Below are 16,970 nucleotides of genomic sequence, written 5' to 3' on the forward strand. Positions count from 1 at the left end.
TTTCTTTTTCAAAGATGACGATAATAATAATAAATAATAAATAATAATAATAATAATAATAATAATAATAATAATAATAATAATAATGGTCACAAGATATAGCTATTACATCAACGATCACATTTCATTAACAATATATAAGTATAACAACAACAAATCAAGACTATAATGATCCCAATTTTCAAACCATTTTATAATTATCAAATTTCTAGTTGGGGGATACTTTTTTTTTATGAATGAATCTTAAACTTAACACGACCCGAGTATATTCCAATACAATCCGTATGTACTTTTTACAAATCACACGTTCATTTATAAAATTGTATTATATTCCTAGTTCCGTATTTAATATCGACCATAATATATATCTTATTCAGCCGTGACATAGTCACGAACTAGTATTTTCTGACACGTATAATAATAGAACTCTGTGTTTAGTCAGCTTATGGAAAAATATCCCCGTCTTTGTTTATCTTTACCTTTTTCTCCCCATCAGCGATATTCCAAAAATTGAATTTAAATAATTTTATGCATACATATAGTGTATTCAGCATACGTACATACATACATGCCGTGAGTTGTATGCGAATGGTATAATATTCTGCAATAATATCACATAATCACTATAACGGTGAACAATAATTTATATATTCCCCTAAGCAATGTACCTACAATTTTTTTTATCTATGATATAAATCAATGCGAGCTGAATTTATGTTCGATTCCAATATTAGAAACAATACCGGATTAAGCATTTGCACTAATTTATAAATTGAATTGTCATTTCCTGAAAATCGATTATCTAACTAAAACAATAATTCTGATGTTTTTTATTTTGTGTCAACAACGTTGACCTCTGTCATTTCTTCTAGTACTTTTCTATTAGCCGGTAAATGTAACAACTATTCATCTAATTCCGAAAAATATTACTTTTATTATATTTGGACCATAAAACGGCTTGTTCAAAGTATTTTTTGTTTATATAGTTACAGTAGAACCTCGATTATTCGAATCGATCAGGACTGAGCCTAGTTCAATTAATGGAACAGTAATGTCATATCAAATGAGGCTGCATGATAAAGAATATTATAAACATAACGCAAATATTTTTATGCCACCTTCACATGCATAATGTGTTGCTTTAGCACACTTCGCATCATTCCAACTATCCTTACGTGCGAAGTTGAATAAAATATTAATAATTTCGACATGGGACTGCGAATGGGCCGTCTCCATTTTTTTTCCTAGCAGAGTGATTGTTTATTAGAAAAATATCAAGTCTTCGTTCCGATAACAAAACCTTGAAATGAAGTGAGCCATAGTTCCGACGATCGAGGTTCTATTGTAACTGTCAATCCGATTTAGGCATATTCTGTTAAAATTAAGTTAATTTCATGAGGATTACGAGTACTAATTTTGAATATCAAACTAAAACCATTTCCATAAGCCGAATTTATTTTTGGAATTACGCCACTTTCTGAAACATAGATCTGTGCCGAAATCGAATAGACATATTGTAAACACTTGTTAAATGCACTCCGGCACTAATCGTATGCACGGAAATCGACAATGTGTGGTTCTATCCTATAAATTATTAATTTTCTTTTCTTGCATAATATTTTCTTCTAATCACTACACATAAATATAATTAAGGGCGGATCTAGCCAAGGCAATCGCTAACGACCATTAAATATTTCAATACAAAGTAGACGTGTGACGAGCGACTTTGTCCTATTTTGCGTTTTTCTTCTTCAATTGAATTAAATCCACCGAGAAATATGTAAACGTCCATGCAATTGCCATGGCTTGAATGAATTTTTCAATTTCTGATACATACTTGTAATGACTAGATGTGATCTATGCTACATACCTATATCTTTCACAAGTCTATTCAAATTAGTATAGTGTCTAAATATATCGCTAATTAAATTGTATAAGTCTTTCAATTAATATCTAAAAAAATTTGCAGGCCATCTCAACTGAAGATTAAATTTCACATGCACGTAATGATAAGGTGTAAAACTAAATTTGGAATAATTACTCTAGCAAACTGTAGAAATCAATATCGATAATAAAGTAATAAAATAATGGTAATTAAACAAGTAGACAGAAAACAAGGTATTCCTATCGCAGTCATGAGTAAAAATACAGCTTTAAGTAACTCGATGGTGTGATGATAACGGAAGTTGGCCAACATGTTGTGCTAAAATGCAGTAAAATTTATGTATATAATGTAAATAACGTATATGTATAGGTATCACAGAAAATGCGTAAATATTAACAGATAAGTAGGCTTCTCAGAACTCCAAAAGACGTATTATATTATATTATGTACAATGTTTTCAAGCATCAGTATTATATGTATAATTTTTGTCGATATCAATATAATAAATCAGTAAAGATTATTACTGCGGTACATACAATACTTGCATAAATGAATAACGAAATTTTTAATGTACAATTATGTACTATATCCGGCATTTCGTGAAGAAATCCAGTACAACAATAAATTTATAAGTAGCTTGGAAAGAAAAATTCGAAAATGTTTACTTTTCTCAGAAAATTATCAAAAGTTAACGAAAGCTTTGTCTGAAATTCTTTCCTTTTTTTCAAAAAAAAACTTTTAGTTGCACTGACTGTTTAATATTATACAATTTTTCATTTTTGTCGTCGATCAATGGGTGACATGAAGATAAATTAGCTGATTATAGTTTTTCATATGAACTTTTAAAGAGTAACGGTTCAGCTGGGAGTATCAAAATATACCGTCCACTTTTTAAAAAGGATTAACAGCAACGAGAAACCCTTTAATTACAAAAATAATGCAAAGAACAAAATGCAAAAGCATAGAGGATGTATGATATATATATATATATACAACAAACGTAAATTGACAGAAAATGAAATAAATAAATGATAACAAATCAGATAGAAATATTCTTTCCGTTTCTAAAATCCGTCAAGGTGTACAAGAAATGCTATGATCACTGTGGCACCTCCCTCCTTGGTTGCCCATTCTGTCGATTCCAACTGTGGCTCGGAACAATCTTTTCCTGGGCCCATTGTATAGGAACCGGGCCTGACCAGTAGTTGGAATGCAGTGGTTGCGTTCAGTTTTTTATTCGATTGCGTATCAATGTACCTACAATAAATCAACATGGCGCGGTGATATCTTTTTCTACGCAGTTGAATTTGCCCGTGACATTCTTGCAAGTAATGCTGTATACTCACGCGTATTTGCTTGCAAATTCCTTGGAAGCGGCGTATTTAATATTTGGTGAAAAAACAACTTGAGGATTTTGATCATCGCTATTTATAGTCGTAGTTAGATTGCTTGTGTCTAATTGCTCTTTGGTCAGCAGCTCTCCCCTATCCAGTATCCACCTAAAAAGAATTAACAAATTTACATTAGAAATGAGTTGTCGAGAATAACTTTTATCGCATGTCTGAGAGTTGTTGCAGTTTTGAAAATACAAGCTTAAAACAAAAACGTTAGAAAATCAGATCACACCCGGCGATATCGTACAGGACTCACAGGCTTTTGATAGATCATTAAAAGTTCTACAGCCGAATGAATAGATTGAGATGTGCTTCTCACCTAACAGCATCTAATCGTGTCCCGTAGAAGGCGACATGCCATTTATCCAGAGTGTTCTGTGGTATTTGGATGGCATTGATGGTTGGCTTTAGTGGAAATCTGACCCATCCAACTGGAAAGGCAAATTCGGAAGGCGGTTCTCCTTTCCTGCATATCACTCCGTCGCCTTCGGCTTTAAAACACGAACTGCAATAGCATGAAATGTCTTCACCAGTAAAAAATTCCTCTGGTAATACGAGGGATTTTTTAAACCTAAGGCAGGCCTTCAGGTACTCGCATTTCTTCGCCGAAGTGATGTGCACCGCTAGTGGACTGGACGGCAGAGATGTGATTGGTAAGGATGAAAATGAAGATGAATTGTGAACAACATGATGAGTTTCGTTATGCGTGTTAGCGACAAATGAATTCGTTACAATATTGTTTTGCGTTTGATTATTACGATTTTGATTTGCGTTACTGTCTTGGGAACTCATCGACACGTTAACTTGCGAACTTGACGAGAGATGGTTTTGAGAGGTTGGTGTAACGCTGTTCTGTGACATACTCAAGGCGTTGTTGGACACGTTATTCTGGTTCGAACTGTTGGAAGCGATGCTTTCATTTATTGCGTTATTGGCATTTGTAGAAGTGATGGCGGTGCTTAAATTAGACATGTGGCTGCAGTTTGCGGCGCATCCATTTTTAATATTAATATTCGTTGCATTGTTTATTTCTACGTTTGTACATTCGTTAGTAATACTGAGCATATTCGTAACGCCGTTACTTTCACCATCATTATTTTCATCATTTGTGAGATTCTCAATACTTTGAACACAGTGATTCGGCGCCGCTTTAATTTCATTTGCATTATTCGCATTAACGGCGTTATTCTTTACCTTACTATTTTCTAACTGATTGGTCCTCGCTTCACTGCTTATTTCTGGACAGGATTCTAAATTATTACTTTCCGAGTTGATGCTGCTCGACATGCCTGGTTTGCTCTGAATCGTGTTACTCCCTAAACCTGAATCATTGTTGCTCTGAGATGAAATCGGGCTGAGTATGTTGACAGCGCTCTCGTTCTCTGCCGGATGAAGATTACTCTGACTTGGAATATTCAACGACAAGTTCGAGGGTGTCGCAGGAATGGCATTTTCTTTTTCATGGCATTCCAAGTCAGCCTTTTCTCTGGAATTCTCTATGTCCTCTATCTCCGTTTCTGGTTGTTCAACGGTTGTTAAGATAGCCATGTTATTTGTATTGTTATTACCATACGACACTGCCTCTGAAATTGGCCCAATTATGGAAACTTGTTCACATTGGCCGTACAAGTCTATGACAGCGTAAACATAAGGAGGTAAATCTGTAGCTGCAATCCCTTGATCGGAGCCATTTATGTATAAGTGCAGTCTTGAGTCTTCGTCTATCAATAAACTTACAATACTTCCTACCTGAAGGTTTTCTAAATTCATTCCATACCTCGTTATTACCTGAAACAGAAAATTGTTCAATCAATCCATGAACAAGAATTGCAAGTTTGATTATGCTCAATTTCGGAATTCTCCTCTTACTTTCACACCGTTATGCGATATCCAATCGCCACACATGATCCAGGAATGTTTTTTGAAGCCTAGAGCAGTTAATGGAAAACTGACTTTGTCTGGAGAGATGCAAGTCACTCCGCATAGCATGCCCGATACCCAGCGATCATTCAATTTTTCCACTCTCACTTGAAACGGTTTTCCTTTGACTAGCGGGCGATGAGACATTACTACACCTAGATATTAACAAGACAATGATTGATTAACAGTCGATTAACGGAGTTGATCGAAGTTTGCCTATCAATACGAGTAATAGATCTATCTTGTTTAATCTTACCTTGATTATAGCTGGCGACTCTTCGAGCTGTAGTTTTTTTTTCAAGTTCAATATTTCTTCCACGATTTTCGTGGAACTCATAATTCCAATCCGAATCACCCGTGGACGTGGTAATCGGCTGTGTCGGCGTGAGTACCATTTCGTTCAATAGCTTTCCCTCCGAAACGTCTATCGAGGTATCCATCCCGGCATCACTATTTGAATACATTGAACAGGTGATAGGTGAAATATGTACTTGCATGAAACAAATACTTCGATATCAACCAGATTTGAGAACACTCTGACTATAGGACAGTTTCAGTGAAGATATATTTGTCTACTCACTTTCTCATAATTGGTGGCATTGGATCCAAGAGTAATTCTAAGGAGTCTTGTAGTCTGAGGCTAGCATTTGGCGATATGATTATGTTTTGCTGTTTACTACTCGTTGCACAGACAGCAAGAGTACTGCCAAATAATTCTATGACGACATACACTGCCTCGGGAATATTTGTAGCAGCTACTCCCATATCTTCGCCATTTATATAAAACTTCAAGTTTCCATCATGCGTTCGTTTCACACCAATTTTATCACCAGATCGAAGCCAGTCCAAACTCGGACAGTAATTTGAAGACAAAACGTATCCCTTGTGTCGAACTTGGTTCCCTTTAATAATAATTAGAGCAATTTAAATGTAGTATTGAATTTCATCAAGATTTCGTACAAGTTTCCTATACTCACCGATTAAATACCAAGAATCCTCTGGTATAGAAGTCATGCCAGGAACTAAATTCATCGAAGTAAACCAATTCCCATTGTTGTTGGTCATTACACCGATTCTCAACGAGCCGCACCATTCTTGAGCAACTTCTTGGATTGAAATTTCGAAAATTTCATTACTTTCCAAGGGACATTCGCTGAGCAATATTGCATTACAATATTCTCGGCAACGAGCAGCGACAGTTCGATCTGAATTCAGCTGAATATTTGCACCGACAGACTCGTGAAATTTGTGAATTATCTCGACCTGGGCTTGGGGTTGAATTACCGAGGTAGGTTGCTGGCTCGTACTATTCTCGGATGGTAAATATTGCTGTGTCGCCGTGTCTCTGCGCTCAGGCAAGACGATAGTTACCTAAAAAATTTTTACTGATGTTAGAAAATAAATTTCACGTACAACATTACAATTGTAAAACTTATCTTAGAATATTTGAATTACTTACTTGCGCACATCGACCATAGAGATCAATAACGGGATATACATGTAGTGGTAGTCCAGTGCATGCGATTCCCTGATCTACTCCATCCAAGTAATAGCGTAAGCTCGTATCGGCATGCCTCATTATACCGATACGATTTCCTTCTACGAGTGTATCTAAGTTGCAAGCATAATTATTGCGCAATGTTACACCATCTCGCATTACGTTCGGACCAGATAACATCCACGTATCGTGATCTATGTCTGTCATTGTTGAGGGAAATTCAAGTTCATCTGGTCTTATTGCTGTTACACCTGTAAATTCGTCAATTAAATCATAACGTCAACAGATATTTATTGAGGATGCGTAAAGAATTCATGAAGAGTTACAGGAAGCTTCTTATGGGTGCAAGTTTTAGTCAAAATCGTGAATCCGTTTTGCATACCTGCTTCAATCGCACCTGACCATCGATCAACCATTTTATCAATAGAGACTTCGAACATTTCACCATCGCGTAACGCCCTATTGGCAATTACAATTGCTTCGTTAAACTCTCCTAAAGCACGAGGCCTAGCAGCTGTCAAGCCATTGTTCATTATTCGTGCATTTTTTCCATGTATATGATGAAATCGTAAATCACTGTTAGAAGATCAATTATTAGTCACTGAAGTAATAAATGCAAATAGTGAGTCCAAAAACTTTGATACAGTTTTGTTTACAATGTATGTGTGAAATGTAAACTTAAATTTACTTATAAGCATTTCTGTAGATGACAATAGGTGCCTGAAATTAGGTAATATGGTTGCTTGAACAAACCTGTACAACGTTGTGTTGCTAAAGCTGGAATTATTTGTTGTCGGGCTGTAAAAATCTGTGCCATCGACTATGGTTGCTTGAGCTGCCTGCCCATATAAATCGATAACCCCGTAAACTCTTTCTGGCACTCCTGTGGCAGCTGTGCCAAGATCAGCTCCATTTATATAAAAGTGTAACAAACCATCCTCGTTTCTCATTACCCCGACACGATCGCCGACTTGTAACTGATCCAGATTTTGTCCATATTTATCTATGATCGTTGTGCCATTATGCATCACGCCTTGTCCCGTCATCATCCATGTACCAGACCTGAAAGTAACGATTGTGTACCATCAAGTGAAATTTGTATATTTGATTTAAAACGGTGCACTTTACACTCCCAGCAGTGAAAGAATAGAATATAGTAATAAGTATGTAGAAGTTAATTCTTCTTTACTGACAACATACCTTACATTAGTCATTGTGAAAGGAAATTCTAATTCAGTCGGAGAATGAGTAGTGACGCCAATTTCAATCGATCCAGCCCACTTTGTAACTATCTTGTCTAACTTAACTTCAAATAATTCATTTGGACGCAACGGTCGAGAAGTCAGTACAACACCATTGTTGAAATCATCTAGAGCGCTGCAAACGTATTTTTATTAATATGATGGTCTGTTTTCATGCCATTATGGATCTGGATTAATAAATTTTTCTTTTCCTTTCTTGTTTCGCAACATCACTGAGAAATCATACTATTGTTCATTTTATACGCTTACTTGGGTCTATGAGCAGTTCTTCCATTATTAATTACATCCGCATGTGTCCCACAACAAACGTGAAACATCAGTCTATCTATCGCATCATCGTCTATCATTTCTACAGATAAATGAAAGGATAAATTTACTTTGTCATAATGAAAACTGGATATAGTTTAATTAGCATTAAAGTACACAATGATGAAGCAGTCGATAGAAAAAGTATGCTGAAAAATAGAAGAACTTTACCTTCGCCATTTAATCCCTGTAGATGCAGAGTGTTTCGTCTAGTGACTAAATTTTGTTCTTCTCTCTCATCCCGGTCGACGATGGTTACTTTAACAGTCATCCCGTAAAGATCTATAACACCCCAAATACCCGAGGGAACCTTGGCGGCGATACCTTGATCCAAACCATTTATAAGGTAATGAAGGTTTCCGTTACTTCGCCTAATCATTCCCACCCTGTCACCCTCCTGTAATATGGAATCCATATCAAACTTTGCAAGCAATATTTTGCTTCACCGAATTCATTTTATGCCATGGATTTAAACTTACTCTCAACTCGTCTAAATTGAACTCTCCGTACTCACGCTGAGTACCCTTGCCATTGGTCAGAATTCCACAGCCAGACATCATGGTTGTTCCAGATCGCATGTTGGTCATCGTTGCGGGAAATTCTAGTGCTGTCGGACTGTGAGTAGTAACACCTACTTCGATACTTCCTGACCATTTGTCCACTAATCTGTCTATTCGAATCTGGTTCACATTTAAAAAATTTGTTTAGATTGCAAACATTCCTTACCACAAACTTCAAGCTAATGAATCAATCGATTCGCCGAGGCAAAGTATAACTCAACACAGTGTATGACACATCAAATACTTTTTCAACTTGAAAACTTAAAATATTAGATCGCGGTAAGCCAAGGTGTGAAAAGTCTTACCTCAAAAAGCTCGTTATCTCTTAATGCTCTGTGCGTCATTACAACACCGTTATTAAATTCATCAAGTGGTCTTCGTCTCTCTGCCGTTCTAGCATTGTTAGACAATTTAATGAGGGTTCCGACTCGCTCATGGAACCTTAATCTGTCCTCCCGTATAGCAGCTGCGCTTGGATTCTTAGGTAGGTTGATATTTACATTAACGTTAACGTTCAGATTGGTAACTAAGTTTGTCGTTGAAGAATTTGACGTCTGTGCAAGTGCGTGATCATTGTTGATTTCTGTCTCATTTGTTACGTCTGTTATGGAAAGTGTTGGCCTCGGCTGAGAGACGCTTACTTGGACGCAGTTACCGTACATATCAATTACTGCAAATACTCGTGAAGGGATATTTGTAGCTGCTACACCTTGAGACATTCCATTTACATAGAACACTAGTTCACTCTGAAAATGAAACAAAATATTTATTTGACTAATAATTGTTTCAAATACATGAATTTCAGTCTGTCCAATTTTAAAATGTGTCGTCATAATTTCAATGACTGGATTATAAATATCAAAAAATAATGGAGTTCATTAAATCTTCTCTGGTCAATTTTTGACAAACATTGACGGTTGGGAGTTTATTATTCAACGATTCTCAAAAATGACAGAGACAGTATTGAAAAAACATTGCATTATTTTTATCACTTTATAAAATCCTAATTGGAATATAATTCTTCCATTCCAAGAGATGTTAAAGTTTATTCATGTAACATACAAGTGACGGATGCATGGAAATCAGACAATTCTAAATATAATTTCCAGGTGGAAAAGCAATTCATGAAAGGTGCATACCTTGTTAAATGATTAAGCTAGTTGTATTATCCAATAAAATTTAAGTTATCTTTTTTTTTGTGCATCTATTCGTAGAGAATTGGTGCACAAGACGAAGCCAGTGATGAAATTTGAAGAAAATGCTGTCCTACTTTGTTCTTTTGATCTCAAATTTTGAAATAAGTATAATGAAAATACGATGAATCGTCAATTAGTATCTAATTTTGTTATTAAAATTCTTGTTTGGTAACAAAATCCTCTTAACATATCCTCTTAAAATGTGTGTAGTTAACCAATTTTCAATGATAAAGTAGGTGAAGAAAAAGAATAAGTTCAAACAGTTAGATGATCCTACATTTTGGCCTTTTCATATTCTGCTCGGTTCAAGATTCGGTGCTACACATAAAAAAGTCATCGACAAGAAAAAGAGAAATGAACCAAATACACAGTTAAGACTAACATTTGAGGTCCTCATCACACCAAGAAAATCTCCTTCCTCTAACGTTTCAAGATCTGTCCCGTACAGTTCTACAATTGGTTGTCCGTCACGAATAATCCCAGAACCTGACATTATCCATGATCCAAGTCTAAGCTTATTGGCACATGCCGGTAACTCCATACTCTCCGGATCACATGATGTCACTCCGATTTCAATGCTTCCGCTCCATGATACCATCTGAAAGAAATTACCGTGAAGAAACAAATAGGCAAAGAAAGAGCAGAAACGATATGTTGATAGACAAGTAACGAAGCGAAGAATATTGTCTTGCCTAGTTGAGGAGGACATTATGCAAGCACGGGGCATGCAGAAAACGGCGTTACAATTAAGAAACTGCGTGAAAGATACGGATTGGAAAACCGAGGTTTGTCCATAAAAGTCGTGGGCGACGATAGCGTGATGAAAACCTGTAAATCCCGGAGATTTGACAGTTCGGCGAGTCGATGCAGTGGGCGACAGGTACGAGTATGGAGAACTGCAGCATAACATGTCGAGTGGTGCACATCGTTACCTTTTTATCGATGCGAACTTCGAAGAGTTCGTCATCCTTGAGCGGTTCGGAGCTTAATACGAGCCCGTAATTATATACAGAGAAATTTCGGACGGCGGTACAGTTGTCATTTATTAAATTAACACGCTCCCCGCATCTTTGGTGAAACATAACGGCCATTTGTGTATGTATACACAACAGCAGCAGCAGCAGGGCCTCGTACTCCGAGGTCCCCGTATCCGATATCCGATCACGTCGTCTCGCGTACCAAATCCAACCAAACCATCATAAAAATAATCGATCATTTTTTCCCGATTAATCGAGTATAATCGATTATTTCTTAAACTCGATTAATCGACCGACTCGATTGTTCTTCCTTACAATCGGTTTTTGATTTTTACTCCCATATGAATGATACAATACAGAGAGAAACCTTACAATACAATATCAATTTATATGATTAAAGTATCAACAATTGACATTGTCTTACTTACCAATTTGATATAATAAGTGAAAGGCGTATATGAATATTTTCACTTACAACATTTTGATTTCATATGCATCGTTTCAAAAAAAAAAAAAATACGGAATAATCGATTAATCGATTAATATTTATCGATTCAATTGAGTCATGTTCGATTATTTTTTGGAACTCGATTAATCGAAGCATATAGGATGAGACTCGGTGCTAGCGACAGCTAGCGACGAGAAAAATACGCCCGAATGATTGGTTCTGATGTACCAGGTCCCACCTTGTAGGAGGGGTTTATCATTTCAAGCCAATGAAAAGGCTTCATTTCACCTATCCCACCGCAACGTCATCACATGATCAGCCAATTGAGGGAATTCAGTTTGGCAGTTATCGTCTGCAATAATCTGGTCAAAATCCACAATGACGCTCGTTGATAAACACGGGGGTGGTGAAACAGGTCAAATCGAGGTAATTGTGTAAAAAAAACAACTCGGTTTCAGATGTCAAGATGGGACAAACCCGGCATAAGATATGGTGAGCATTAATTCTATTTGTAAAAATATCCTTATATCAATGCCTACTGCTTTCGACTATTCTAACCTATAAATTCCGACACCAAAGCAAAGTCAAAGTTTATCGTCAAGCTGAACTATATCAATTATTTGCAAATGACTTGTACTTAAGAAGTGACATCTGTTTCCTTTATTTCAACTCGTTATCCATCTTGTTTTTGCAACATACCCTACCTTGACTACAGCAAACTGAGATAACTTTTGGAATGAACTTACCTATTCATATTTTAGCAAGTTACAATGCCATAACTTGATATTTTCTTTCAGTATGGTCTCCGACTTCTTTTATCCGAACATGGGTGGGGTGGAAGAGCACATATTCAATTTGTCCCAGTGCCTATTGGGTCGAGGACACAAAGTCGTAGTGCTGACGCACTCTTATGGTGATAGAGTAGGAATACGGTACATGACGAATGGCTTGAAAGTACATACTCTTCTTTGCCCAGTGATCAAATTTTTTGTTTTTAATCCTGGATGCTCATTCAGGGTCTAATTCCTCTGCAAAAATATAGAAAAAACACTGTTTCAAGTCACTCAGCTCATCAAAATCTACGAGTAACTTCTTATTGTAGTGTTAAATCAACTTTTTGTGTTCCCACTCACCACTACCATTGAATATATTACTTTTTATACATTTCAGGTCTACTACTTGCCGATAAAAGTATTTTACAATCAATGTGTGCTGCCCACCATGATCTGTTCTCTCCCATTGATCAGATACATCTTCATACGGGAACAGATCCAGATAATCCATGGGCATTCGGCATTCTCTGCCTTAGCCCATGAAGGGATGTTGATAGGGAGGCTGATGGGACTGAAGGTAAACTGCGGTCGCATTTCCAGGTGTCTTGAGATATTCGTGGGACATACTATGTCACGTAACTGAGAGGCCTGGAAAAGCAATAAATGAAATTAGCAATGAAAACAGTTTGAATTATGTTGAATCTCTTGTACGAATTCTGTTCTAGACTGTATTCACAGACCATTCATTATTTGGTTTTGCTGACGCATCTGCTATCCTGACCAACAAATTCATAGAGATATCACTGTCAGATTGCAATCACTGCATATGCGTATCGCACACTGGAAAAGAAAATACCGTATTAAGAGCAAAAGTACAAATAGAAAGGGTGTCAGTCATTCCAAACGCAGTTGACACTGCGCTATTTACACCTGATGTTAGCAAGAGGAACAATGATTTTAGTGAATATATTTTTCGATATTATAACAAGCAATGTCTAGCTGCTTGATTCATTAGTCCGCTTTGCTGTTAGATACTTCACTCGAGAGATGAAAACACTTTGGCTTCATACAAGTTGCAAGATGCTTTTATGCAAGGTGGTTATTTGAATCTTTCAATTTCTTGCACATGCAGTGAATCAAAGCTTTTTTTGCAGTTACAATAGTTATAGTATCCCGGCTAGTCTATCGAAAAGGGGTGGATCTCCTAGCCCATATTATTCCTGAAATTTGTGCAAAGTATGAAAATGTACAGTTCCTGATTGGAGGCGACGGGCCAAAACGGTGGCTAATAGAAGAGATTAGAGAACGGAATTTACTCCAACACCGAGTTACGCTGCTCGGTAGTCTCGAACATTCGCAAGTGAGACATGTTTTAAACAAAGGGCACATATTTTTGAACACCAGCCTAACAGAAGCCTACTGTATGGCAATCGTGGAAGCTGCTTCTTGCGGGTAAAGCAACCTTCAAAAGATTTACTTGTGCCAAGTTTTCAGATTGGAAGTTAATGTTTTCTTTAATTTCTTCAAGATTACAAGTTGTTTCCACACGAGTGGGAGGAATACCAGAAGTTTTACCACCCGACTTGATATATTTGGTGGACCCAACAGTGCCTGCTTTGGTACAAGGCATTGATTCTGCGATAGCTGATTATGTCACTGGCAAACAGATGTGTCCTTTCAAGGCGCACAAGCAAATAGCTTCATTTTATAACTGGTTCGACGTTACCAAACGGACGGAAGTTGTATACGGGCTGGTTGAAAAAGAGAAGCAGAAAAATCTTGGACAACAGCTGAGCAGCTACATTCCAACCGGTGTCTTGCCATATTTGCTAGTTGTTTCACTGTGCTATATTATTCTCTACATTCTGGAGTATCTTGTGCCTAAAAAGGTATGTTCATCAGTCACTTAACATGTGCCAAAAAAGTATCAGTTACCACGTATGCAATATATACATTTTTTTTAGTACATCGACTTGGCGCGAGACTACGGACAATCACAGAACGAACCACATATTCACACCAAAGTGCCAAGGAAGAAGAGAGGCAGCAATTCATGACGCTAGTATTATGTTCTGATTCTTAAAAATCAGTATGCTTACACTGATTGTTGTGTCCATTGTTTACCAAAGAAATTACAAATTTCTATACTTGTAAACGTTCGCCTTATCAAGTTTATTATCGAAGTATCCAGATTTCAGAACCATGCTAAGCCTTAAAAAAAAAAAAAAAGAAATGAAGTATAGTTCCTATTGCCTGAATTGTTTTGCATATTTGTTTGAAATTTTATATTCGATATTTTTAGCTCATCGCGAGAAAAAGGTTTTGTAATGTTACTTGGCGGTGTTAAAGATTTTGTAAAGGTTGAAGGATTGCATAAGAGTTCTTGAATTTTATTGCGAAACTTTACTCGCTTTATGTAATTGGACTTTTTGTATCTTGCAATGTTGTTTTCATTTAAATTATTTCCAAAAACAAATTCAACAAATAGTTTTAGGAATACATTTACTGTTCGTTCTTTTTTTTTTTTTATAGCAAATTTGACTACTGCTAATCATTCTTCGTTCCTTACAGTCATTTTGGCGATACATGTTCGTATAATGTAGTCTACAGTGAATTTTGATAATATGAATTTGGTGGCTAAATTCTGGAATATCAGAGGCATTGCTTCAATTACAAGTTTAAAGAATGATTCTTATTTTTGTTTTTTATAGCTACTAGATTAATTTATTTGTACAATTGACTTGATTTAGACAATGAGTGAAGTACAGAAAACTATGTTGTATAGTGAGTTAGGTAATGATTTCGAGCATTTGCAGAAGAATTCAGAAACAGGAATATATAATTTAAAGTTTCTTGTTCTCCCTTTTTTTTTTACACAGAATGTGTGGTAACAAGAATATGTGCAGCTTATGTAATTGTGATACAAAATAATGAATAATGCATAGTGTCTATGTTGTTAATACGTACCAATAATTGTTGAAGTGAACATACAAAGTTTTTGTCGAACAAATTATTCATAAGACCATATCATGTGTAACATTTAATAGTCACTTGTGTGTGACACCATAATAGTGTGACACTCGATTATTTTCAGTATTTCTCATTCAAATATTTATTGAAACACAATACTGGTCATTTGCGAAGCGCCAAACTAGTACAGTATTTATTAAGTGCTTGTATTTGATGAACTTTATTGTGTTATACCAACTTGTAAGTAGACTTTACAGTATTTTGTAACTATAATTTAATACTTTTATTTTCAAACAAGCCTGAAGGATGTTTCTGTTACTTTTATTTTGATAATTGTGTAAAGAAAATACAAAGTTCAACTATGAGTCTATGAAGGGATCAGACTTTGAACACTTTTCTTCAAAATTAAATCAACTGTGTGCGTAAGGTAGTCTCACTATTATAACAGTCTGTATTACTATTTTGTGATATGTTATGAATGTGAACAGGGTGTGCATGCATGTGTATGCGCTCTGACGATCATACCATATCGAATAAACTTAGCTTTCGGGCAGCTGAAACGCACATCAGAAGTTTTCCAGAATGCCATGAAATTCGGCGAAAACAGAATATGAGCAAGAAAATGTATCGTGAAATATGATTACTGGCGCTTTGCTACCAACCCCTTTAATGCGATATTATTAATCATCAGTCAACATGAACTATTAAGAAAACCAGAGAAATTCTTTGTACAAATTCAAAGCAGCTAAAGATTTTCTAATTCAATTTCTTTTCTACAGTAGAAGCTCATTGTTGTCGTTCACTTGGATCTGGTGTCGACGAGGAAACTTTGCCCCACCGATTCACAGAACGCTAGTCAATTACAGTTTTACACATAACTTGACAACCAGCTTCTAGTGTAAAGGTTTATACATAGGGATGGTATTATTATATAACAACATAACAATGAATGAGATGAATATGATACATGAATATAATGAATATAATTTTATAATGTCTGGATATTCTACGTACAATTAACAATAGCTTATTTTTACTATAAGAGACAAATAACTTTGTTGACGTGTTAAGAAGTCTATAAAGTCTCGGCGAATTTTCAAAATTCGTGAGATTCTAAGGTACAATTAATAAATACATGTATACGTCATGTAATTATAATTAAAAGCAATATTTTAATCGAAACCTAAATACCTAATTATTGCTTATCGCCCCTTACAAAAATTAGAATATTTATTATGCTTCAGCTCTCGTGTCGAAATCAGAGAACCACCTCTCAGTGGTAATTTTTTCCATGCTGAATCCAATTTGTTATTGAAATATATTTGAGAAAACGTGAACTTTATTCCATCACTGGTATAACAGATTACTTAAAACCATTTACATTGATTTGGTAGGTTCTTTTGTTTTTGTTTTTGTTTTTTTTTATTATTATATACAAGTCATGAGAATCAGCAATTATTTATAATATTTATAACGTGCACAGCATCAACATCGCAGACTCTCACACGAATCAACTCACAGTTCCGTTGATACTTGCTCTCTGGTGTATGCAATTTCATTGCATATTATTATTATTATTATTATTATTATTACTACTAATTTATATCTCACAACTCGGTAATTTATACCTTTCAGGCAACTATAACACAACATTTAATATCTAAATAAAAAAAATTGTCCTGTATCGAATACAATTTTTCTTCCTCTTCTTCTTTTTACCAGGAGATGACCTTTCGAAATAGATGCAACTACCAAAGATATTCTTTTTTTTCCACTTTTGT

At 35.8% G+C, this 16,970-nt stretch overlaps 2 protein-coding genes across 5 annotated transcripts; one reads left to right on the forward strand and one right to left on the reverse strand.

Annotated features, from left to right (window-relative positions):
* Positions 1-239: 239 nt before the first annotated feature.
* Neurl4 (neuralized E3 ubiquitin protein ligase 4) lies at positions 240-11,199 on the reverse strand. Of its 2 annotated transcripts, XM_046621867.2 has the most exons (18): positions 10,954-11,084; positions 10,714-10,849; positions 10,404-10,619; positions 9,131-9,571; positions 8,745-8,945; positions 8,437-8,662; positions 8,209-8,308; positions 7,898-8,074; positions 7,451-7,759; positions 7,080-7,273; positions 6,659-6,948; positions 6,177-6,570; positions 5,780-6,101; positions 5,456-5,649; positions 5,149-5,354; positions 3,599-5,067; positions 3,232-3,384; positions 240-3,142 (listed from the first exon to the last, which is right to left on the reverse strand). In XM_046621867.2, the coding sequence occupies exons 3-18, from the start codon at positions 10,617-10,619 to the stop codon at positions 2,950-2,952; spliced, it is 5,085 nt and encodes a 1,694-aa protein (XP_046477823.1). In that variant the 5' UTR covers positions 10,714-10,849; positions 10,954-11,084; the 3' UTR covers positions 240-2,949. The 2 variants fall into 2 exon arrangements, with proteins under 2 accessions (XP_046477823.1, XP_046477822.1); XM_046621866.2 differs by lacking the exon at positions 10,714-10,849 and having other exon boundaries at positions 10,954-11,199.
* Positions 11,200-11,801: 602 nt separating this feature from the next.
* Positions 11,802-16,394, forward strand: PIG-A (phosphatidylinositol glycan anchor biosynthesis class A). Of its 3 annotated transcripts, XM_046623903.2 has the most exons (7): positions 11,802-11,938; positions 12,244-12,400; positions 12,617-12,796; positions 12,945-13,179; positions 13,374-13,671; positions 13,748-14,108; positions 14,184-16,394. In XM_046623903.2, the coding sequence occupies exons 1-7, from the start codon at positions 11,913-11,915 to the stop codon at positions 14,274-14,276; spliced, it is 1,350 nt and encodes a 449-aa protein (XP_046479859.1). In that variant the 5' UTR covers positions 11,802-11,912; the 3' UTR covers positions 14,277-16,394. The 3 variants fall into 3 exon arrangements, with proteins under 3 accessions (XP_046479859.1, XP_046479861.1, XP_046479860.1); XM_046623905.2 differs by lacking the exon at positions 11,802-11,938 and having other exon boundaries at positions 12,243-12,378; XM_046623904.2 differs by lacking the exons at positions 11,802-11,938; positions 12,244-12,400 and adding an exon at positions 12,422-12,531.
* Positions 16,395-16,970: the final 576 nt, after the last annotated feature.

The sequence above is a fragment of the Neodiprion pinetum genome, chromosome 4, assembly GCF_021155775.2.
Source record: "Neodiprion pinetum isolate iyNeoPine1 chromosome 4, iyNeoPine1.2, whole genome shotgun sequence".
Classification (NCBI taxonomy): Eukaryota; Metazoa; Arthropoda; class Insecta; order Hymenoptera; family Diprionidae; genus Neodiprion; species Neodiprion pinetum.